Raw genomic sequence first — 25,405 nt, 5'->3', positions numbered from 1 at the left:
GATTACATAATATACATTATTCTAAGAAGTGGCTTTCTATATAAGTACTTTTACTTTTATAATGATGGTTAATAATGATTCTAACACGTTTGTACTACTTCAGTAAAAAATTGAATGCAGGACTTTTACAGTATGATATTGCTACTTTTATCTGTTTAAGTAAAATATCTGAGTACTGATGAATAGCTCTATTATCCCTAAACAGCTATATTGTACATATTTGTTATGTTGTATTACTTTTTTGATCTTTGTCATATTGTTTGGTATTTTTTTTTTGTTTTAGATTTGCATTTTTGAGTGGTGCAGTACTTTGATGTATTATTTATTACTCTTGATATCTTGATATGTATGTATATGTATGTTTAATGTATGTACCAAAAAAATGAATGACTTTTACATGTAGCAGAGTATTTCTACACTTTGGTTCTGTTACATTCAGCTTCTTGAGTAAAAGATTTTGGAACTTTTTCCATCACTGATGAATTGTGTGGTTTAGGGTTGGAATATCCCAATTTAATTTTTGTAACATGGCATTATTTATTATTATTTTAAATTAAATTAGCAGTTTTTAAGACTTGTTTTTTTGCCTTAGCACATACTATTTGCTGATTTAGACACAGATACTTTAAGTATTTTATTTCTTTTAAAACTTAGTACTTTTACTTAAATAAAATTTGGAATGAAGGACTTTTACTTGTAATGGAGTATTTTTATTGTTTGGTATTTCTACTTTTGCTCAAGTGATATAAATACTTCCATCACTATTAAACCATTACAAATCAGTTATCTCAAGTCTTAGGGACTTTTTTTTATAATCACAGGAGGGTGGCTAGGCTGTGAATTTTTATTTCTTCTTCTTCTCTTTATTTTATCTTGACCCTCTCCAAAGCTACAAATATTCTCCTGTGAGCGTCCCTGAGTGACTGGGGGAAAAGCTCTCCCTCCACCATAAATAGGCCCAAACCATTTGTTTTTTTAAATTTACATCAAATGTATTTATTGCATATTGGAGCCGATGTAACAAACAAACAAACATGAGAACAGGACTTATTACCAAAACAGTCAGCAAAGATAATTTCAGTTTTTACAGTTTTTGGCTATAATATATGGTTAAATTTCAGCATGTTTTTTTTTTTCTAGTTGAACAGCTTTGACTGAAGTTTCATTTGACAGCATATGAATGTATTACTGAACCCAAGACAGATGCACTACACAAATGAGTTTATATATGAGGATAAGAATTTTGGCACTTTTTAAAAAAAAGAAAAGAAAAAAAAAGAAAGATTGAAAAAACATGCCTTTTAAACCTGTCGGCAGGTTTGGGGTTTCAGATGGTATTTTAAATAGATACAACATACAACTATTTAAAGTTGAACGCCCCTTTCCTAAAACAAACTGAAAAACTTAAGTGCCTTTCCAGTGCTTAAAAATTATTCAACATGCCTTCTCCATTTTGCACCTCCCCCTGCTCCATCAAAAGTATTTTTGTTGCTTTTTTGTTGTTTTTTTCTCTTATATTTTGTATTTTGGACTTACTTTTCTGGCATTTTAGTCATTTGTATATTTGCAACTTTGCATTGCAACTTCTGCACAGCAATTTTCATCAGGATAAATAGAATTTTGATCCTATTTAATCTTAATTCAACAGTAAACTAGGCTCATTCAGGTCTGGATTGTGTGGTCACATAAGTCTGTGACAAAACAAGAAAACAAATATGATGTCTTGCATAAAATGAGATGCTTTAAAAAAAAAACTGTCAATTGTACTACAACACTGACAAAAATATGAATCATATTCAGCTCTAGCTGCTTACTAAGAAGTAGATTTAACGTCAAGCATTGTGCAGAGTGATGAATCCCTCCCGCATCAGTAAGAACTGAGCGGTGTCTAGTTTTTTCAGCGGACGTGCTCACTGCCTTGGAACATTCTCCTCACTGTGCATGGATGTGTGTGTGTGAGTGTATGTTTGTGTGTGTATGTGTGTAAGCTGTCTCCTCTCGTGCTGGTGACGACTGACTGCTACCGACGGTGAACAAACCGGATTATATAAAAAAAATAAAAATTTAAAAAAAAAATCCTCCAGAGCCGGAGCGCGGCGGTACTTTGCGTGTGACCCGTCCTGTCTGAGCCTCCACCGGGTCGGTCCGAAACGATGAGCCAGCCTCGGCCGGACGAGTTCAAGCCTCCTCCGGAGTGCCCGGTCTTCGAGCCAAGCTGGGAAGAATTCAAAGATCCGTTTGCCTTTATCAACAAGATCCGTCCCATCGCCGAAAAAACTGGCATCTGCAAAGTCCGCCCGCCGCCGGTGAGTGAGATTGAAGCCGCGGTTGACGGTTGACGGTTGACCGTTGAGACAGACTGTAGATGGACCGAAGCGATGGGATTTAAAGGGACTGTTCAACATGGCGGCTCTAACGTTCGGCTATCTTCATTCTTTGTGCTGCTCACCGCTAGCTACCCCTCATTTGTCCTCTCAAACACCACAAAATCACCGTTTTCATCGATCGTACGCTCATTAGAAGCAAAATCTTCGCGTCTTTGTGTTAAATTTGGATTATAATCGCGGGTCATTGTGTGTCAACAAAGCCTCGGTGCTGCCTTCATTGAGCCGCTGTGCTAGCAGGCTAACGGCAGCTAACAGCTCAACCTGTCATAATTCAGCACTCGGGTTTGACATATACGCGGAAGCCATTCTCCCTTTTTTCTGCGTAGAAGACGACAAAAACAAGATACAGTTGAGTCAGTTTGGACGCTTGTTTTCTCATTTTTGTCCTTTAGTGTCCTCTCAGTCTTTCAGTGGAGGTTAATCGTGGATTATTTGTTGAGGAGCATCATGATGCAGTTGGGTCAGTCAGTGGACTTCATCCATCACTTCTTCATCATCTTCAGTTTCTGATCAAAATATGAAACTATTTATTGCATAAGTCACATTAAACAAGTGTCCCATTTAGTGATGTCACAGAAATCACCACACAATGACAAAAAAGTACATTTGGTTATGTAGATATAAAGATAATGGTTAAAGTCCAAGTTTTGAAGTTAAGGTTCAACTCGCCATATTACACAATAACACCACAGCTGTTTTGCGTGTTATGATGATTTGTGGGGAGATGAGCTTGTGTTCATGTATGAGCTTGTGTTCATGTATGAGCCTGTGTTGTAAGGGTGTTGTCCTCCATGTTGGCTTTGTGGTAAGCTGGGCTGGTGAGTGTGTCTTCCATCTGGCCATTTTGTGAGCCAGTGGGGGATGTTGGCTACTTAAAACAAGAACTTGAGTCCCTGCTTATTTGATGGGATATTGTTTTTCTTTATTCTAATCTGTGTCTGGTATTGACCTGAATATTGATTGGTGTTGCAAACTGAAAAGGATCACTGTGTACCCGGCAGGCCTTGCTTTTCTGACAAAGTTTATTCCAAAACCTGCAACCACGTGACGCTTTTATTTGCCGATGTTAAGTTAATTTTGGTTGAAAATATATAATTTTTAAAAAAAAAATTAAAAAATGGGTCAGTGCTTTGAAAAACAATGGTCACAAAGGGCCGCCTTCAAAGGGAAAACAAAAGGACATAGAGAAATAACATATCACTGCAAAAACTACCAGCTGCATAAATATCCAGGCTACATGTTATGAAGACCTTCATGTGCTGTTGTGTGTGTTTTTGTTGCTGTTTAGGGTTGGCAGCCTCCGTTTGCTTGTGATGTTGACAGACTTCACTTTGTTCCCCGGATCCAGAGGCTTAACGAACTAGAGGTGAGTTTTCCTTGTCTCATTATATTATCAAATATTTAATAACATCTGTGTTTGTGTAGATATCTCTTATTTTACCTTTGATTTGCATGATTTTACCTTGTTTATGTAACTGCTCTGCCCATACAGGCCACGCTGATAATAAACAAAGAACAGTAATGTCATTGATGCCTTGTAATAATGTTACGTAACAAAGGATGAATTGGAAATTTAGACTGAAAATTGCAATGCATGATTGTTACTTAATCCATATTAAAAAAATAAACTAAAAGCTGATTTATTTATTTATTTGCTTTAAACAGTAGGATGCACCACCTGTGTTGTTGCATAAATAGCCTGTTTGGGATTATTTTTAAGCCCCATGTTATTTCCCCCACTGATTGCCTTAGTTTTCCTTGAAAGCCTTGTCTCAGTTGATTTCCCTGAATTTAATTAATTTGTGTCAGACTGTTATCATTTACTATATTTTATTCCCAGGCACAGACCAGAGTCAAGCTCAACTTCTTGGACCAGATTGCCAAATTTTGGGATTTGCAGGGAGTTGCCCTGAAGATTCCTCATGTGGAGAGGAAAATTTTGGATCTATATAAACTAAATAAGGTTGCTAAATGACGTCTCTGCACATTATGTTTGCATTTATTTTAAAATGCAATGAAACAACTCACACTAATGATGTATCTCACTGGGTTTTCAGCTGGTAGCAGATGAGGGTGGATTTGACATTGTCTGTCGGGACAGGCGATGGACCAAGATTGCACTACAAATGGGTTTCGCCCCCGGCAAAGCCGTCGGCTCACACCTGCGAGGGCATTATGAGAAAACGCTCTATCCCTACAATCTGTTTCAGAGTGGAGCAAACCTGCTGGTGAGTTGGACACATGCATCATTATGACAGCGTATCTTGAGCCTGATGTTACGCACAAAGAGAAGCTGTCATACATATTAAACAGAGTGTGGCCCGTCGGTAAACAAAACCCTAATAATGCTCATCCATATCTTTCATTTATGAGTTGAATCACAGATCTATTTTGTTAAATTTTTTGTCTTTCCCTTTGAACAAGAGGCAACACGAGACAACGATTTGAAAGAATATGGATTACATTAAGAGCATGTCATATATATATATATAATGGAAACAAATGCATTATTAGGATACGCATGTTCTGTGTTGGACTACAAGTTATACAAACTGTGTTTTGTGTTGTATTTTTTAGAGATAAAAGTTTTATATTCCCAGTATTTTTTTTGAAAAGTTAACTCTGTTTGATGAATTACAGTCTGGTGTCAGGCCATTAGTAGAGCGGCGGATTGCATTCACTTGAGGGAAAAAATGTTTTTTGTTTTTTTAATCAAGAAAGTCAAAATTATACGATAACTACTCATAAAATAAAGAGATAATTTTGTACATTCCCATTTTTTTTATAATAACAAGATCATTATTATTATTATTATTAAAAATTTAGAGCTGATTTTTTTTACCATGAAAACTTTTCTCATAATTCTGGGATAATAATCTTCTTAATTCATAAAAACAAAGAATGTTTTTTTTGTGTCAAATGAATGCGTTATGCTTCCATAGTAATGTCATGTAATAGCTCTTGCTCCCCAAAGTTTCCATAACATGTTGCAAGAGAGCTTATCCAAGGTCATTGGATTGGCCCGGTGTGACCTCGCTGAGAGGTCACTTTAAATTGTTTAATTACCCGAGCTCTCTCTTGCCTCAGGCACCAGAGCCAGCTTCCAAACTGATGCGTTTGGAGGCTGATCCTGAACTTGAAAAGGTATGTTTGTGTCACGGTTAGAAGCCACTCGGCCTCACATTTAACAAAATGCATGTTTACCTGTGGCTGGACACTGTACTGCATTTCCAGCATGTTCTAATGTTTGTAGGCATGATATTCTGACTTTAACCCTTCTTAAAACAGCAATCGGCTGATTTTACAGCAAAAGGGTCACTTCAAACTAATGACCTTCACTTCTACAAGTCAATCTACACTTTAAGGGATAATTTGGATCTTTTGAAGCTGGGCTGTATGACGAACCGATCCATGGTATAAATGGAAAATTTTCTTAATATAGTGCACACTTAAACTGATAGTTGTTTTTTTTTTTTGCTGGACTTTTTGGGTGGCTAATATACATTTTGCTGCTGCCCCCCCCATTCACAGCAGTACATTGCTTTGTTTCCATATTTATACTCCTTCCTGCTTCTCCGAAATGGGGACGTGCTGATCTCCATCTACTGTATGACATAGACTTGCATACAGCCCCATTTCAAAAGATCCAAACTATTCCTTAAACATGCATCTTAAGACAAATTTAAAATACAGTTCTGTTAGGCAGCAATTAGGTGCTGATTATTCCTCAGTTTAAATATTATAGTTTCTTTTTATCTGTCCCTTTTAAGTGCTACAATAATTAATTCAGCTGCCAGCTCACAGGCAGCTCCTTAAAGTCTGATATTCGTTACCTGAACACCCTCAGCTCCAATCTGTCTCTCGTCTTCTGATTTGGCATGCTCCACCTGAGTTTCTGCGCTCCCTGTTTTAGATGACAAATTGTAACTAACCACATTCTTCTCATGGCATCTTTCGCCATGAAAATAATTATACCAAATATTGTCTTTAATACCAGTCTTTCAATCATGTTTGGTAGCAGACGATACTTCCAACTATTCGTTTCATTACAGCTGGTAAACACAATAATAATCATGTAAGGAAATACCTTTAAAATGCAGGCTGTGATACTCTCAAACTTACTGTTCCAGACCCTGAAATCTATCCTCTCTGTGTTTGCATAGTCATATTAGGCACTGTATCTCGTATTTCGTGTGTATCTTGTCAATTAAAGCATTAGAACATACAGGTATTTCCAGTTAGGCGTACACGTGTATTTTTATTTTGTCACCAGTGAGCTGTGGTTTTAACTGGCATGCTATTTCCCTCAGTGTGTTCAGAAGCCAGTCCAGCCAGTGGAAAACACAGGAAGCATGGAGAGCGTGGACACCAAGGAGCTCAAGCTGCTGGAGCAGGCTCAGAGGCAGACTGCCCAGACGCCAGACACCGGCCCAACTGCTCGCAGAGCCAAGCGCATGAAGTGTGAGGTGGGTGTTGTTGAAGACAGCTACAAACACCTGACCAAAACAAACAGCACACACTCCATTCTTCACTGTTCTCCACATATCTCACTATTTTAGTAGTTTTAAGTTGCCTGCAGTTTTAACTTATTACGTCTTCTGCAGGTCGCCTGCGTGAAGACCGAACCAGGCGAGAGCAGGCCGAACCTGAGGAGAAGGATGGGATCTTTCGTCGCCAAGCAAGAACAAGGTCAGGCTCTACAACCGCGAGTGAAAAATGGATGCACTAATAACATTTACAGTATTTATGGTAACACTTAAGTTAAATCCTCCCTATTTAGCACTCATAAGCAGTATGTAAACATTTCATCAGTGGTGTCTAACACACTGTAGGGTCGTTAACAGCAGAGACTGGTGTTTATTAAATGAGCTTATTTTGGTGTTGCAGTTTGGGACAAGACAAAAGTCAAATTCGATCTATGATTGAGTAAAACAATAAAGGTATGTTTTGATGAGTATAGTCAGTTTTTAATTCTATATAGCATAACAACTGTTTTTCCGACATTTGACGGTGATTTCTCATCACAATAGGCCAAATGAAATAAAGTAAGTAATAAATGTTATTTACCAAAACAAACGCACAGTGAAGCTTGTCCTTCGTAACCTTAACAGTAGCTCTGATCCTGCACACAGACTACAACTCATCACTTTTGTCCGTTATCTTGAGGGGAAAATGATGCCCATATTTCCAGGACAGCAAGTTCAATGTGCCTGAGCCGTCGGAGATTGTGTGCCGTGAAAGTATCGTGCAGATTGATTTTTGCCATTTATTGTGCCGCTGTAAGATCCAGTGAGTCACTCGTGTGCAGTATATGTGCACGGATCGACCCACAGCGTTGCAAGTAACCTTAAGTTATTGATAGCATAAAGAAACACTCTCGATATAAACACGCAAAATAGAGCGACTGAACGCTGCTCACCTGATCTGTGCATCTCTAAGGATGACGTTAGATCATAATAATTAGTAACTTTCATTTCGGTATTTAATGTAAAAGTATTAAGTTACTGCCAAAAGTAGTAGAATTCCCTAACAGTGGTTGTGAATAATTTATTTGTGAAATGCCTAAATCCTGTTTGTTCATGTTGAATAGGGGATGTTAAAGTGTACATGGAGAAGTTCTACATGGAAAAGTACTCCTTTTTGTAATTATGTTTTAATAATGTTTCCTGTTGTCTTGCAGAAAAAGAGATTCCCATTCAAGTGAAGCAGGAACCAGTTGAAATTAAAGAGCCAATAATTGAAGCTGACAAATTTAAGTCACGGTACAAGAAAATCCTCCCTCCTGTTATTACCAGTCCAGTAAGTACAAATGTCTTGTGTCTCATCTTTTGGATGCACATGTATGAGATATCAAGTTTCTTAATCACAAGTTAATAGGCTTGCTGGCTTAATGCATCTCTTCATCAGTGATCTTTGTCTTTTGTTGATTTAACCCTTTCAAACCCCAAGCGACATTGTTTCTTGTGCTGCTTTCAGATGCATTTCACAAGCTATTTGACCCTTGGAAACCCGAGCAAATTGGTTTGATTTCGTTTGATAACGTGGGGAATAAAAGCCACAATTAACTTGGCAAGAAATGCCCCAAAAATTGCAAGAAATTAGTCAAATTAAAAAAAAATTAAAAGGAAGGGAATGTTATTACAAACTAAGTGTTAACTTTTGGGTCATGTCTTGTTAAGGTGCTCGTTACCTTCTCCCATGTTTTTAAGGGAAATTAAACCAGTTTGTTCAGGTTTCAAGGGGTCTAAGTTTGTTGAAAGAAGTCACGTTTGCTTCTGCTAATGAAGCTACTTTTACAGTCTTCACAGCTCTAGATCAGGTTCTTTACAGGCTCCTCCTTTGTTGTGCAGGTGGATCTGGTTGTGTGTCTGGTGTGTGGCAGCGGGGGAGATGAAGAACGTCTGTTGCTGTGTGACGGCTGCGACGACAGCTACCACACCTTCTGTCTGATCCCTCCTTTACCCGACATCCCCAAAGGAGACTGGAGGTGCCCCAAGTGTCTGGCTCAGGTGAGGATAAACTGCAAAGTCTGATGAATATGATGCACATTGACTCTTGGTAAATGAAGATATTAAAACTAGTCAGTCTACTCCCAAAAGAGAATTCATACAAGCATTTATAACATTAAAAAAGGGAATATAGTAATGGTGCCAAAACACATTTAAAATATTGTTTAATTATGGCTTTTTTTTAACCCGCAGGAATGCAACAAACCTCACGAGGCATTCGGCTTTGAACAAGCGTACAGAGACTATTCTCTGCGCGCATTTGGGCAAATGGCTGATGCATTTAAATCTGATTACTTCAACATGCCAGTTCATGTAAGTACAAACAGTTTCAGAATAAGTCTGCTCTTGCTGTGAGGTTGTTTTTTTTTAATGTTGACATGTATTTATCACAGATGGTACCCACAGAGCTGGTGGAGAAAGAGTTCTGGCGTTTGGTGGGAGCCATCGAAGAGGACGTTACTGTAGAATACGGAGCAGATATCGCCTCAAAGGAGTTTGGGAGTGGATTCCCCATTCCCAACGGAAAATTTAAAGTTTCGCCAGCTGATGAGGTAAACTCATGAAACAAGCCACCCAAAAGCCCTCGAGATACATTATGTTTGTGGAGTTAAAATGTGGCTGCAGTATAAAAGATTGTGTCTGTGTGAGTCAATCCTCTCAGTCAGCATCGTCGGACCTGTACTACTGCTGGTAACAGTAGCTTAGTTCATTAGCTTATAATGTTTATGTGAAGAATTTAATTAAAATTTGAAATTAATTAAAAATAATTAATCATTTAAAATTGGTTAATTAATCAATTTCATGCTCCTACAAAGGTCCAGGTTGCATTAATTTAATAGATTATATCATTAGAAATTCTATGTATGTACTGCTGGAAAGTATTTAAAAAAGTGATGTGTTCATAAATACTTTTAGGCTTTATCACCCCAACCATATAATCACTTAACAGGTATTAAATTACATTCAATGAGGTATTAAAAAGGTCTTAAATTCAACTTTAAGACTTAACAAACAGAAACCCTGCATCAGTCTTATTGCCAAAATACATGAGACATGGTTACGTCTCATTTACGCAGCAGAGCGTTTCTATTATTATCAAGTGAAGCTGCTCTACTGAGCACTGAAGCAAGCTTGCCTACATGAGCATTCATTTTAAATGTTTAAATGGCTCTGTGTCCCTCCAACGGGTAAAAACTACAAAGAATTGTTTAAAATGATTTTAACAAAATGAATAATTTATTGTACCAGAGGCAATGCAAAGCAGCAGACCAACCTTTATGTATACTTTTACATTTCACATTCAAATAAATGAGCCAAATCAATGCATCTATAAAACAATAGTGATAATGAATTCAGTACTACTCAGTATAGCATACACTTCCACTTCCTCCATAACCAGCTGCGTTATCATTTGCTAAAGCTCAGTACACATAAAGAGAAGCTGGCAGCAACCACATGCTGCACAAACAGAGTCAGGTAAAAACAAACAAACAAAAAACGCTCTGCTCCACTTATTTGATGAGTCGCATCAATGCCCGTGAATTTTATCTGTGTGGTAAATTTAAAGGTGCAGTATACAACATTCAGATTCTGGGGCGGGGTTGCCTACACACAGCTCTCGCCTCTGATGTCTGAAGCAAATATGGAGGTGGTTGAGTTGAAATAGCGCCAGCTAGCAATGCTATCCATGCTAACAGTGCTAACATCGTCACCAGTGTCCCGCAACAGTGTTTTCAGAATGGTGTTATCAGCTGAAACCGCATGTGTTAGCGTACAGCAGAGCAGTGGCGCACATCTATCAAGTGGGACTTACACAGGGAACCACATGCACTGACATGAATGCACAGCTGGACCAGCAACAAACACAAAGAACAGAGAAGCTCAGATTACAACACACAGAGGACGCCATCGCTCCGCAAAATCTTTACATAGCAAATAGTTGTATGCTGTTGAATATTTTGAATGTTGTAAACAAAACCTTTAAATGTTATGAACAGTTTATTTGTGTGTTATTACATTTTGCATGTCGTCTTTCTTGCAGAAATACCTCAAGTGTGGCTGGAACCTGAACAACCTGGCGATGATGAACCCGTCTGTACTGACTCACGTAACAGCTGACATCTGTGGGATGACGCTGCCGTGGCTTTATGTTGGCATGTGCTTCTCCTCCTTCTGCTGGCACATCGAGGATCACTGGAGCTACTCCATCAACTACCTGCACTGGTACTTAACAATTAGAGCTTTTCTTGCTGAGAGCGAAGACATTGTTTGTGTGGGCATGTAATGATAAACATCGAGACTTTATTTTTGTTTTATTTCAAGTTGAATCTTATATTTATCTTATTCACTACAAGGGGGGAGCCTAAAACCTGGTACGGAGCTCCTGGTTTTGCTGCAGAACAACTGGAGGCGGTGATGAGGAAACTGGCCCCAGAGCTGTTTGAGTCTCAGCCTGACCTGCTGCACCAGCTGGTCACCATCATGAACCCCAACACCCTGATGGCCCACGGAGTCCCAGTACGTATTTACACAGCTTCTTTGACATGCACAGATTCCCTCTGTCTATAATCAGCAGTAATGCACAGCTGGCACGTTTCAAAAAACAAGCAGCTGGTCTTTCTAACAGGAACGTAAATCATCTTTTGTCTCCTGCTGTCCTTCAGATTTACAGAACAAACCAGTGTGCTGGCGAGTTTGTCATCACGTTTCCCAGAGCCTATCACAGCGGCTTCAATCAGGGCTTCAACTTCGCTGAGGCAGTCAACTTCTGCACCGTGGACTGGGTTTGTTTCACTTTACAACTTGTTGTTTGTAAGAGCAACCAAAATACAACAATCTGAGTGGTTTCAACTAACATATAAGTACTGGTGGAGTTTTTTTTTTTTTAATAGGCTAATGCATCAGTGTTTAGATTAGCTTCAGTATTCATTAGTTTTGATCATTTTTTTGCAAAGGTTATCAATAAAAAATTGAGGAAAAAAACTGGCGGTTTTTGCATACATTTTTATTTATTTAAACTTTTACATTTGAAAACCTATAAACTGACAATTTGGCTTTTCCCCCCCTTTTTTTCAGACAATACATAATGGATGAATCAGTTATCAAAATTGTAGCAGATTAAATTCACGTGAATTTCATGCATTAGAAAAGCCAGTCCTTTGACGCGTTTTTTTTTTAAATTCAACACAACATGAATGAACCGTCCTTAAAACGAATTTCTTTCCTCTCTATATCTCCAGATGCCTCTTGGCAGGCAGTGTGTTGACCACTATCGTACGCTGCACCGGTATAATGTGTTCTCACATGATGAGATGGTGTGCAACATGGCCTCGAAAGCAGGCACACTTGACGTTGTCCTGGCGTCAGCTGTCCACAAGGACATGGTCGCGATGATCCGAGAAGAGCAGATACTGAGAGAGAAAGTGAAGAAAATGGTAAGATAGTCTCTGTTTTAAGAAATTTTATTACACCATAACACTGTGTGTTGTGTAGATTGTCTGTAGATTAATTTTCGTCATGGTGTGCACACAATTACCCTTCTGCAGAATAAAATTTCTTTTCAGTGTGTAAAAACATATTATAGCGTGTCACTTTTACTGTGAACACTTTGTTGATAGCTAACATGGTTTCAGGCTCTCTTAACGACAATTACATGTTAAATAAAGTGTAAAAAGAGATATCACGTTCCCTCGAGCGAACATGCTCACTGTGTTGATTTGCTTTTAACACTTCAGTTGTTGTCTCACACCTTCAGGGGGTGTTGCATCACCAGGAGGCAAAATACGATCACCTCCAGGACGACGAGCGGCAGTGTGCCAGGTGCAGGACCACCTGCTACCTGTCTGCCATCACCTGTCCCTGCAGCCCGGGAGTGCTGGTCTGTCTGTACCACATCAACGACCTCTGTTCCTGCCCCATCACCAACTACACACTGAAGTAAGTCCCTCAGGAGCCGATACAGATGCAGTTAACAGGGTTTGGATCAGAGTACACGGTCTCTGTCAGACGTGCAGATTTAATGAGTACAGTAGGTCAGGAAAAAATATATTTTATGTCTGAGTATTCTGGGCCTCCTGGAGTAGATTTGTGTCTTATTTTTACCTCTACCTCACGAACTCAGTGTTTGCTCCTGCAGTTTCAGATACACACTGGACGAGCTGTATCCCATGATGAATGCTGTGAAGCAGCGAGCTGAGCTGTATGATGAATGGGCCTCCCTTGTGACAGAGACTCTAGAGGCTAAACTGGAGAAGAAGAAAGGTAAGCAGCACGAGCAAAGAACAAAACAAAGCATGGAAGGACTGTGCCATTGAAATCTGCATATTTTCTCCAGTCATTCCTCAAAGCATGCAGCCATATTTTAGCTTTTGTATTACAATACTGCAGAATTTGTAATATCTTTAAAATAAGATGTTCCAGTGATACACCCTCCTTTGAAACTATAAACTATAGAAAATATTTGTAACACACAGTAATTATGATTAAGCTCACTAAACAATCTTTTGTCCTCTGGCTAATTTTCCTGGTGGAGATAACATCCTCCTTGAGTGGTTTCTTGGCAGGCTTACATGTTATTCTGATTGGACAGGCTTTGCTCAGTGAAGCACAACAAGCTTCTCTTTGATAAGTTGTGGTTAATTTGAGGGATGAACAACTTTGTCAACTGCACGTGCGATAGAGCGCTAACATCTGTAGGGCTATTCACACATTTAGGTTCGTTCGCTGCGTCGCAGCCTCGCTTGAACTCCAGCAGCACTTCCAAAATGTCCCAGTCAATGTTCAAATTACACCGGTGCTATCAGGGGAACCCTATTTTCGGGTGTGCATCGATCGCCAACACCTGTCTGCCCCGAGTGCATCCTCTCTTTCTCTCGCTCGGCCACGCACTGCGCTACTCTTATAACATATGCATTAAACTCTGTCAGCACCCAACACGTATAGGATTGAAACGCCACGTTTGAAATACATACTATGTACAGCAAAATAAGAATTTATAAAGGTAAAACAGTGGCACCAAAAATATAAATATTGTAGAGCTCCTAAATTTCTAGCTGTATTTTGAAACCCGGTCTCAGTCATTGCAGCAAACAGATTGTTGTTGTTTGCATAGCTTGCCATCTGTTGGTTCCAGAGGCAGGTATTCTGCACATCTCTGCACCATTTACTCCTCAAAATGCTCAAAATGATTAAATACAAAAGTCATAACCGTCTTCTTGTCTGAGGTCCCTTGATAGATACCGTATTGTTTTTTTGGGAAAATTGGTTTTCAGCATATCACAAGGGCATTTTAGCACACAAACAGAAGGTCGACATACCATACATGTACTGAAATGATAAAAATCACACATACCAAAAAGTTATCAGTAGACATACATAACGACAACAGACATACTTATACATAGATTTATTCAAGTACTACGTGGTGGGGAACAGACCAGCTGGAAATCTAAGTCTAACAAAAACTAGTGCTGACTGGTGTGTCATAGATTATCTGTGTTGTGTCTGCGAGTCGATTCTGATGAGGCACTAAAATGAACTGAGAACAACAGACCCCTGAAAGGAAAAAAAACATTGAAAAATCATAGCGCCACTTGCATAAATTGGGAAATAGTTGTCTGTAATGTAATTATTGGCATATAGGATTTAATGTGCTGAAACTACTGGTATGATTCTCTTAAGCAAACGTTACAAAACACTATTACTGTGGCCAAAACGATGAAAAACAAGCAGAGGAAATGTGTTTATTATTTATGTGTGTTTATTGTAATTTAAACTGTGAATGTGTTAGGCTGTTATTAACCAGGTGTTCTCTCCTCAGGCCTGCCAGTGTTTCGCTTGCTTCTTGCTGAATCAGAGTCCAAGCTGTTCCCCGACAACGACCTGCTGCGTCGGCTACGTCTGGTCACACAGGATGCGGAGAAGTGCTCCTCAGTGGCTCAGCAGCTTTTGAACGGCAAGAGGCAGACCAGGTAGCATTAATACACTCGGCTCCATCGGATGAAATTTATAGATTATCTGTCTTCACATTTCTCTACACGTTTCTTCAAGTTAGAAAGTAGCATTAATGCCTTAATGGAGTTCTTTTCTTTAACTGACTGGACGCTCTCTTTTAGGTATCGGTGTGGAAATGGGAAATCGTGCAGCCAGCTGTCTGTGGAGGAGCTGAGATCCTTTGTGAGGCAGCTCTATAACCTGTCCTGCAGTCTCCCTCAGGCCCCCAAGTTGAAGGTAACTGACGAGGATAAATTCGTCCTGTGTTTTTCCTCAGAAAAATAACATGAATTTAAATTCAGGCTGGACAGTGCACATTGAGTTAACTCACACTGCACATTTGAAGTCGTATGGCCAGAACCTGTGACTTAAATGTTCCCACTGTGCGGATCAACCGACCCGGCAAGACATGAAGCTCACACTGAACTTATAAACACAAGTGAATTCAGTACTAATATCACTTTGGGAGATATTCATTTGATTTAGCAGCATCAGACTGCTGAAGCATCATATTACCTTTACATATTACCTCCAGTTAACGATTTACTGAGATCTGAATAAATTGTTACCCAGAATGAGGACAGCAAATCTTGTCTCTTACATTGGAAGCACTGAACAGATCTCTTTGATAACGCGTAGTAAAACCTCTTTCAGTATTCATACGAGCATGTGACGGATGTTTTAAAACAAATTTAGAAAATTGTGAGCCTATCCTTAAATCCGAACAGTGTCCTGGCTTCAAATATCTGCATGGATGGCTAAAGGAATGTGACTTTGATCAACACTGAAATCAGTAGAGCTGTATCAGTTTCGTGTATTCGTGCTGAACCTTCATGGTACAGGGCTCACGGTCCAGTCTGGTCTGGTGCATGCAGCTGCACTTCGAATGCACAGTATGTTGACTGATACACAGATTTTAAAATTTAATTTAAAAGCTTAAGTTCTTCACAAAAACTATTAGCTGTACACCGTTAGCAGCAAATGCTGAGGTTAAAACAAACAGTTGATTTTGTTATGAGTCAGTTACACTATAGTGAGTGGAAATGAAACACAGCTGCTGGAAGACCCTGTAGCACCCAATAACGTAATTATACCCTGAAAATAAAAAACGCCAGGTCAGCTACACCAGCGAGGGAGAGCGAGGGAGAGAGAGAGAGAGAGAGAGAGAGAGAGAGAGAGAGATGTGCATAAGAGGAGGGCGGCGTGTTGCCGTTGCTCCACCGTTGTAGGGTCGGTGAATGTAAAAACATCCAACATGCTGATGCACATTTAACAGCATCACTCGGATTTGCTAATCACCATGACAAGAAAAAAAAATCAAAGCGGAGCAGAACTGCTTATCTCTACTGCCTTTAGGCAGGATAATATTGTAACACTCCTTCTAATGCATGATTTATATTTTATAATTCTGTGTGTTTTGGGTATTTTCGATTTCATGTCATAAAGGATCATACAGATGTTCAAACAATGTTATTTATGATGAAAATAGTTTATCAAAGTTGCCACAATATTACTTCAGTTCCCAGCATGAAGATTTTGTCTGTCTTTGATGCTTGTACTTACGCCTGTTCAGAATAAATGAAAAGAAAGGGATCCTTATTTGGGCTGGGTTTTTCCGATGTAACAAACTTGCACAAAAACCATGACTTTTAAACCGAACTGTGACTTTTGTGCACTGTTACCCCGAGAAATCATTAATGCAGAGGTACTGAATTTTACTTCGCGTGTGTTTGAATTGATCTTTTGCTTTAGGAACTCTTGAATCGCATCGAAGACTTCCAGCAGCACAGTGAGAAGGTCCTTGCAGATGAAGTTCCCAGCGTCGCTGAGATCCAGAGCCTGTTGGACATCAGCTTTGACTTTGACGTGGAGCTGCCCGAGCTGCCTCGCCTCAGAGTGAGGCTGGAGCAGGCGCGCTGGCTGGAGGGCGTGCAGCAGGCCAGCGCTCAGCCCGCCAGCCTGACCCTGGAGACCATGAGGAGGCTCATTGACCAGGGAGTCGGCCTGTCACCTCATCCGTCTGTGGAGAAAGCCATGGCACGCCTGCAGGAGCTGCTCACTGTGTCCGAGCACTGGGAGGACAAGGCCAGCAGTCTGCTGAAAGCCAGGTGAGCGCAGCACCGACCCATCCGTGTCAGAGTTAATGTAAGCCACAGGGTGGAGACACATCCAAATCATCACCAAATGATACCTGTAACTTTCTGTCCAGGTATTTGCACTGATTGTACCTGTGATTACTGTAATATTACGTCAGTGCTCCTGATTTTGCTTCGTTTTAATTACAGCTAGTGCAAAATGCTGCTGCTAGAATATTCAACAAGACCAACAAAAAGTGAGCATCATATTTAGTTCTGCCCTCATTCCATTGGTTCTCAGTGCTTTTCAGCATTAACTGTCACAAGTGCTTTTCAAAGGCTTTAATGGCATGGCTGTCATCTTTTCTCTCTATGATCAGAAAAACTAATTTCAAGTCAGGGATTAAATTTTTTGCATTTTTCAGAAGTGTTATGTTCCCTCACCGTGCTTAGTTCACCGCAGCCTTGAAGTTTGGGTTTCACAATGTTAAATTTAATGTTTATAATTATATTTTCTAGTGTTTTGCCGAAGGTCCAAAGCAGTGATACTCAACTTACGGCCCGTGGGCCTAATTTGGCCCCTTATAGGGTCCTGGCTTGCCCTACAACCATTTTCTAATTCACAATTAAAATAAAGTGATTTGCACTGGACATTGTTTTTGTACTTTTCGTATACATAAGGTGCCAGAGTGCATAAAACAGCATCAAAATAGAGCTTGTTTATTTTTTTTAAAAAGTGCCAGTAGAGGATCCCCCCACCCCTCAACAGAGGTCCTAGCTAAGCCCCTAAAATCCTAGAAACATCCAAAAATCCTAGAAACATCCAAAAATCCTAGAAATGTCATAAAATCCTAAACATCCTAAAATCTTAGAAATATATATGGGGCTGCTGCAACTGGCCCCTGGCTTCCTGTCATTTTGCAAAAGTGGCCCCCAAGCAAAGCAGGTTGAGTATCGCTGGTCTAAAGAGTCTTGATTTTAAACATCTTATAAAAACTGTAGGTACCAAATATTGTAGTGATAGTCACAAAAATATTAGAAAGCTTCCTGTCAAGATTTTGGAAGAAAATGCAACGACAGTTCTTGTTAAAGTGAGATATTAACTTGCAGGTCTTTTACCTTCAGTGTATCATTTGTGTTTTTCTGCCGTTCAGACCACCACACTCCATAGAGACCCTCAGTGCTGCTGCTGAGAAGGCGTCCGGCATCCCAGCTTACCTCCCAAACTGTCTCCTCCTGAAAGACACCATCAGAAAAGCCCGAGAGTGGTTTCAGGAAGCCGAGGAGCTTCAGGTTAGCACACGCTGTGCATTTCGTTACTTTGTAGGGTATATATCGATGTTATTCTTTTTGATTTGACTCTGATTGAAACCTTGTAATCTCCTGCTTTCTTCAGGCCAGCGGTTGCTCACCGATGATGGACAACCTCTCTGACATGGTGCTCCGAGGACAAGCCATTCAAGTCCACCTGGAGCCTTTAGACAGGCTCGAGTCTTTAATGGCTGAAGTACAAGAATGGAGAGAATCTGCAGCTACAACTTTTCTACCCAGAGACTCAACCCTCACTTTACTGGAGGTAAAAACCCACAAGTTTAAAATGAATAATAAGTCCATCATCTCACACACTCGTCATGTCCACTGGATAGGATTTAATAACAGCTGCCATCCACTGAAAACATTTCCACACTTTTAATGTAGTTTTGAGCTTAATATGTTATTGACTACACATTTGTCGGTCATTTAGATGAGATAAAAGATGCTTTGTGGCTGAACTTTTAGAAGAGAACCTAACTTTCTCTGCAGTTACTTATTTGAAGTGTCAATATCGACAATCAGCAGCGCAGCAGCTACAGAATGACTGCGTGGTTAATATGTAGCATATATGAGTCATGATTAAACCCTTTGTGTAACAGCAGATACTGAAACATTTATAAAAGACACCATCTTAATAATGTGTTTTGGTGTATCCAAAATATGTAACATTACAGAGCAGGAGTGGATATAATGGAGGTTTTGCCTTTTTCCTCCTCTCTCAAATTTTGCCCTATATGATTTAAGACGAAGAAAGTAACAAATTTAATGTATCATTATACATATACAATTAAGTAAAGTGCCAGGGAATACAGGCATATGTGTATGTATACTGATATATATGTTTAAAAGTGAATTTCACACTCCAGAGATGTGAGCTGCTCTGGTGCAGAAAGAAAGAGCTGGTGAATAGCGGCCTTTACTCCGCCCTGACGCACACAGTCGATATCAAAGAGCTAGTGGCAATTTAGGCCAACTGTTGCATCACCTCACGTTGCCAGTGTCTCTGCCAAAAAGTTGTGCTTGAACACACAGCAAAGACTACAGCTGACGGCCGATAGCACGTACGTCCTGTACTTGGCTGAGAGGAAATAACTCCATTGCAGCAGGTGGAGTTAATGTGTATTCATCAATCAAAAACTGGAAACCAACAGAATGAACTCAAGGTGCTAGTCAGCCATTAACAACACAACCTGATGTTATAACAGCAAAGGATATTTACTGTCTGCTATAAAAAATAACACAAATTATAAAAAACTGTTTCAGCTAAAGACCTCGATAGCTAAAAACATCATCTGAACTTATACTCTGACTTTGTTTTGAGGTCACGCCGTCTTGACTTTGAGTGTTTACTGCCCTTGTTTCTGTTTCTCTTCTTGTGCACTGAGCTGAAGTGCCAATCAGATATCAGGGGGAATTTTATAACCGATGGCCTCCACCAACCTTAAAAAACAGCCGCCAAAGGCAGATTAGTGCCAACGGTGCAAGGCACACCGCAAAAACGAGGGCGACAGACGTTGACCAGTGGTTGACAGTCTGCCTGGGGTGTCAGGGCCCTCTGTGCAAAAATACTGACTGGTATTTTGTTCCTCACAGGTTTTGTGTCCAAGGTGTGAAGTTGGGAATGTAGGTTCTCCAAAGAGGAAGGCCAAGAAAGGGAAAGACTCTCCGAAAAGTAACAAAAAGAAAACACCAAGGCTCAACACTCTCAGCGATGTGGAAAAAGCTCTTTCAGAGACCAGGGACTCTACCTCTGCAGTAAGTTCAGAGACTGTGGTCGGTGGGATTAACGGACTCTCACTGTCAGGAGATGTTGTGACTCAGTCTGTGTTTTATTCACCAGATGGCGACTCTGGAGGAGCTGCGAGCGAGGGAGATGGAGGCTTTCTCTCATCTCAGGGAAGCAAACGAGTCAAAGCTCCTTCCCACAGCAGACTGCATGGACCTGAAGGTGTGTGTCTGCCAGAAGGCGCCCATGGGTGCGATGTTACAGTGTGAACTCTGCAGGGACGCTTTCCACAGCGTGTGTGTCAGAGACCCGTCAGACTCCTGCGAAACACAGCCGTGGCTCTGTCCGCAGTGCCAGCGATCAGAAAAGCCCCCGTTGAACAAAGTCGTCTCTCTGCTCGCATCTCTGCGGCGCACCGGGGTGCGTCTGCCGGAGGGTGACGCACTGCACTATCTGGTGGAGAGGACAGTTAACTGGCAGCAACGAGCGCAGGAGATCTCACAGTCTTGTAAACTACCAGCACTGGAAGAGAGACCAGGAACTCCTCCCACTTTAACCCGCTGGGCATCAGGCAGCAGTGACGCCCACAACAACACTCAGGTCTCTCTTCTTCTCCCTGTGCCACATTTTGTTGCAGTTAGCTGTAAAAGTATTTTGTGCAAATGTTAAGTTTGGAGTTTGATGTTTTTTTCACAGGCTCCTTGTTTGACTCCAGAGTGGAATAGGACAAGCCATGCTCAGACCGTTTTCTACACCGAGCAGAGATGCATCCCGCTGCAGGGTCAGTGTCATCTTACTGTTAACTGCAGCGACTAAATGAAGAAGTCAGTTTTCAACATGAGTCATGATGGAGGCCACAGTCACACAGAGCACGTTTTAGCAAAGTGGCTTTTTGTAACCGTTAGTTAGTCAAGTGTTTTTCTTGCTGCTTCTGCATTGTTGAGCGCCCCACATTTTTCTGTACTGTGTTTTTGCACGAGTGCCCTGAACGCCTCAAGTTGAAAAAAAAAAAAATCGTAAAACTTTTTGTTCTTTTTTTGGGTTTTTTTTTTGTTCTCTGCTTTTACACAACAGAGCGTAACAAATATGCAGTATACAATTAAACTTAAACAGACAGAACAATAACAAACAGCCATGGAGATTTCACATTAAACAAAGATATTGTACAGATATCAAGTGTCTTTAAAGCCTTTTTGTTCATCGAATCAATGAATAGTATCATGTTATGTTCAATATCCGTCAAAAAAGGAACAATATTTTTTTTTTATTGCTAAACTTCCATTTATAGATAAAGTACTCTGCTTAAATCATTAAAAAAAGAGCAGAAAAAGGCCAGTCATTGGTGTTTTTCTCCCCCAGTGTCCAATCAGATGAATTGAGAAGTGAGCTTTCTGGGGTGGCGATGTCAACAGTCAGTAGTGTACATGGTTTATGTGAAGCTAACGTTAGCTCACGTCCTAAATGGCTAAAAAAAGAGGAGAGACGTAGGCCTTTCCGATTGTAACCTCAACTACTGCTAATGTTTTACCAACCGTCATCAGTGCGCCACGCATTTTGTAACGTCCAGAGCATGCTCTGTCTGATCTGGGCCCAGTAGCTCGTCATAGGTTATGATTGTTTGTATTCTGGGTGTTTCTGTGTGACAGGCCTGAGTCAGGATCTGGAGGAGCTGATGGTGGAGGGCCTCCTGCTGCAGGTGTCTCTGCCGGAGGTCCAGAGCCTCTTCCACGTTTTATTGGAAAGAGCCAGCAGCCAGCACACAAGCAGATGCATGTCGCCGCCACAGGACGAGTCCGCAGACTGTGACAAACACATGCAGTTTAACTCTCAGGGAAATAATCTGCCACTGAACCAGGTACAAACGCCTTCCTCGTAACAAAGTGATTAAAACACTCCTCAAAACCAGGGTCCCGCAGATCCTTAAAAAGTCTTAAAAGGCATTGAATTCATTCATCTAAAAAGAAGGCCCTCATTAGTATTAAAATGTCTAAAATCAGTCTTTCAAAAGTCTCAAAAAATGCTTAGACACAGGAAGTATGTTATGAGTCATTTTTTCCCTGACGTTGTATTGTAAACTCATTAGACTTCCTAAATTTACCAGAAAGGTTATACTTTAAGATACAATAAACATTTGGGTAAAATTGTCCCCAATCATAAGTAATTTATGTTTTTTTTCCTTCAATTGAAGTCGTTTTAAAATTGGTCTTAGGTTTAATTCTGAATGGTATTTAAAACATCTTAAAAAGTCTAACTTTCCTTTAGCTGTAGGAACCCTGCTCGAAACTGCCTCAGTATCGGTTTTAATATGTTTTCATTTTCAGGACGGCGGTAACAGTGTGAGGGAAACTTCGACCGGCTCAGAAAAGAAAGCAAAGCGGCACCTGGAGAGAGAAGGATCAGACGCAGAGCGCCGGATGAAGGACAGAAAGCACTCTCACAAAAGACAGAAGATGAATAAAAAAAGGCCGGCCTCGACCTCGTCCTCTCCGCGCTCTGATTTCTCTCAGTCTGATGACTCTGATGAGGAAATGGCCGTGTGTCCGGCGGAGAGGTGTCAGCTGCCAGAGGGAGACGAGGTGAGAAAAACTTCTGTCAAGTCACAATGCAGCATCATCAGCACAGCTGACCGTTTCTCTGCAGAGGTCAGTTCACCATCTACTTCATATTTAAATGTAGACAACACTAAATGAGTGCAGTTTTAATTAGTTAGGCAGCAGAGAAAGACTTTTGTGATTGGACTCTTATCAGTGGGAAACTTTTTTTATTAGATGTAGGCCACAAACATAGAACAGTGCAGGTAAAGGTACAGTTTCTCTGCATATCCTAAAAAGATGCTGGCGGCAGAGGAGGAGGTAACTTACAGAGCAGAAGATCTGAAAGACAGAATTTAAGGATCCTAATGTTTTTTTTAAGTGCAGCATCTAAAGAAAAACTGACTCATAGTTAGAATAAAATTCCCACTTTGTGTTTCTCCCACGAAAATAGTCACAAAAAGAGGGAATTTTGTATTAAAAAGTTTGCAAACTTTGGAAGATATCCACTTGATTTGTCAAGCCTCATAAAGGTTTTAGTTGAATACATGAAAATATTTTGAGGGGAAAAAAGGATTGTAATTTTTTTTTACTTCCACTTGAGGCGTGACAGGAAGGTAATATTTTACCGGCCAGTGTGAACCTGACAGATGATTACAGCAACATCCATGCACACATGGGCATGTTTGTAATGCTTTAAGACAGACTTGTAAAATGTATTTTTGGATCATTTTTGACTGCGTTCATGCATATGGCAAACATTTTGGCAAGATTGTGTATTTTTGCTTAATCCTGAAATTTCCAGCTCAGCTCTTACAATAACTCTAAAACACACTGTAAACTTGTTACATTCAGAGAGTTATGTGTAGAAAAATTACACCATTTAAACCCATTCAAACTGCAGTTTTTGACCCCACAGCCATTTAAGTATAAAACAGGCATTGTGTTATTTCTGGGTGTCATTCTGGGCTTTTGCCGTGGAATTTGTGAAATTTTTATCATTTTCCACCTGATGTCTTTTTTTTTTTTTTACCATATTTGGCATGTGGAGAAATGCTGTTTCCACACGGTGCTGTTGAAAGCTGAGTTGAAATTGCCAGGAAAAGAGCTAGATTGCTAAAAAAAACGAGGTTGCATCAGGTTTCATTTCAGTAAAACGACTTTTAGGCAAAGGTAAATAAAAGGTCATCATGATGAGTTCAAATGTAACATCAAAAAAAAAGGAAAATTAAGTTTTGGCGAGAAACTTGAATAATAAAGCTGTTTGGGTGAGAAATGTGTTTTACCCAGCATTATAAAAACATAGTCACTTGTTAAGCAATAAAAGCAAAACCAGTTCTGTTAAAAAACGTTGTATCGCCTCATCTTTCCATGAAATGATAGAAAAGTATCGACAGTGGTATCGATAAAGTCTCGGATCGGTAAGGAGTCTCGATAACTGTATTAATATCAGTAAAATTAACGATCCCGTCCCTCGTGGTGGACATACAAAAACACAAATGAGAAATTGGTAGTTGAAGCAGCAGCCCGAGAGCCAGCAGATTTGAGCAGAGAGAAGCAGGGAGATCTGACACTGGTGAGATGAAAGTTTTACACAGTTCATTTATACTGTAAACATCCTTTTTAAGACTAGCTAGAGAACAGAGAAGAGAATTTAGCAGCTAAATAGACAGATATTATTCTCAGGAGTTTGTGGAGAACAAAAACGGCTAAAAAAAGAGTAAATTTTGTGCTTTAATTCATCAGGTGGACACAAACAGACTTTAAAAAGGTGATAATGTTGCTCTGTAACTGCTCAATGTGTAAATAAACTGTAAGTTCACCATGTCAACTTAAATAAGTCAGTGTCGTGTTTAAAGCCAAATCAGTTACTGCAGGTGTCGTGTTGAGTAATGTCCGTCTTGCCTGCAGGTAAACTGGGTCCAGTGTGACGGCAGCTGTAACCAGTGGTTCCACCAAGTCTGCGTCGGCGTCACGGCCGAGATGGCAGAGAAGGAGGACTACATTTGTGTCAGGTGTACACTGAGCGATGGCCACATGAGAAAATGAAGAGATTTTTCTGAGGGTTGGCTGACGAGCTCTCTGTGTGTCATCAGTCCGTTTATTCGAGCCACCAGTCTGGATGTGTCACTGATCCTGCCCCCCTCCCCCCTCCTCCTCCTCCCTCACCTCCGTCACGTCTGTCCGACCCTTTTGTAACAACGGTGCTATCTCCTCTTTGACTTGTTGTCCAGAACTATAATGTTTAGTTATTTTTTTGTATTTTTACATATATATATATATTTCTTTCTTCTTATGAATTGTTTGTGGTTGTCTAAATGAAAAAAAAAAAAAATTCACAGGATGTGAAGTGTGCTGCATGGGATTCCATTACGTCAAACGGAGTCTTACATCAGTGAAGAGGGTTAATTAAGGGTTAATATTATCTTCTCTGGAACCTCCTTGCATGTTAAACCAGAGCTAAGGGGACACAAGTCACAGTTTTCATCCCCCATCCCCCCAAAAAATGACTATTACAATTCTTTTCTTTGAATCCAGTGTTTAGTACATGCATCTTAATATAATTATTCCCCTTTTTTTGTAGAATAGGTTTATTTATCTGAGCAATAATTTTTTTGTCTGAATCGACTTAAATGGCTTGATCTCTGCTGAGTTGTGTTGGTGCTTTAGCGATGGTGTGATGTACAGAGAGCTACACAGATGGAAGGATTACATCTGTGGAGCGGCGACGCAGCGCCGCTGACATGTTACCGCCACAGCATGTAACCCGGCGTAGGATACTGCGGGGAGGACGCAGGGTAGCTGAAGATGTTACAAGTTTATATTGTGGAATAAAGCCCTTTTGTTCTATGGAGAAGTCTCGTCATTTTAC

At 40.2% G+C, this 25,405-nt stretch overlaps 1 protein-coding gene across 3 annotated transcripts; it reads left to right on the top strand.

Moving 5' to 3' along the window:
* The first annotated feature begins 1,946 nt into the window (after window positions 1-1,946).
* On the top strand, window positions 1,947-25,383 carry kdm5bb (lysine (K)-specific demethylase 5Bb). 3 transcript variants are annotated; one of them, XM_042491194.1, is made up of 28 exons: window positions 1,947-2,306; window positions 3,676-3,753; window positions 4,228-4,350; window positions 4,445-4,615; window positions 5,475-5,531; window positions 6,698-6,853; window positions 6,992-7,076; window positions 8,068-8,186; window positions 8,738-8,896; window positions 9,089-9,208; window positions 9,289-9,447; window positions 10,938-11,119; window positions 11,251-11,413; window positions 11,560-11,679; window positions 12,136-12,330; window positions 12,651-12,832; window positions 13,032-13,156; window positions 14,715-14,865; window positions 15,010-15,124; window positions 16,640-16,995; window positions 18,117-18,255; window positions 18,359-18,538; window positions 19,870-20,031; window positions 20,117-20,602; window positions 20,699-20,783; window positions 21,649-21,857; window positions 22,324-22,578; window positions 24,445-25,383. In XM_042491194.1, exons 1-28 carry the CDS (start codon window positions 2,154-2,156, stop codon window positions 24,580-24,582), a joined length of 4,623 nt encoding a protein of 1,540 aa, XP_042347128.1. In that variant the 5' UTR covers window positions 1,947-2,153; the 3' UTR covers window positions 24,583-25,383. The 3 variants fall into 3 exon arrangements, with proteins under 3 accessions (XP_042347128.1, XP_042347126.1, XP_042347127.1); XM_042491192.1 differs by having other exon boundaries at window positions 22,324-22,644; XM_042491193.1 differs by lacking the exon at window positions 5,475-5,531 and having other exon boundaries at window positions 22,324-22,644.
* Window positions 25,384-25,405: the final 22 nt, after the last annotated feature.

The sequence above is a fragment of the Plectropomus leopardus genome, chromosome 8, assembly GCF_008729295.1.
Source record: "Plectropomus leopardus isolate mb chromosome 8, YSFRI_Pleo_2.0, whole genome shotgun sequence".
In the NCBI taxonomy this organism is placed as follows: Eukaryota; Metazoa; Chordata; class Actinopteri; order Perciformes; family Serranidae; genus Plectropomus; species Plectropomus leopardus.
This window is presented reverse-complemented; position numbering and strand designations above follow the sequence as displayed.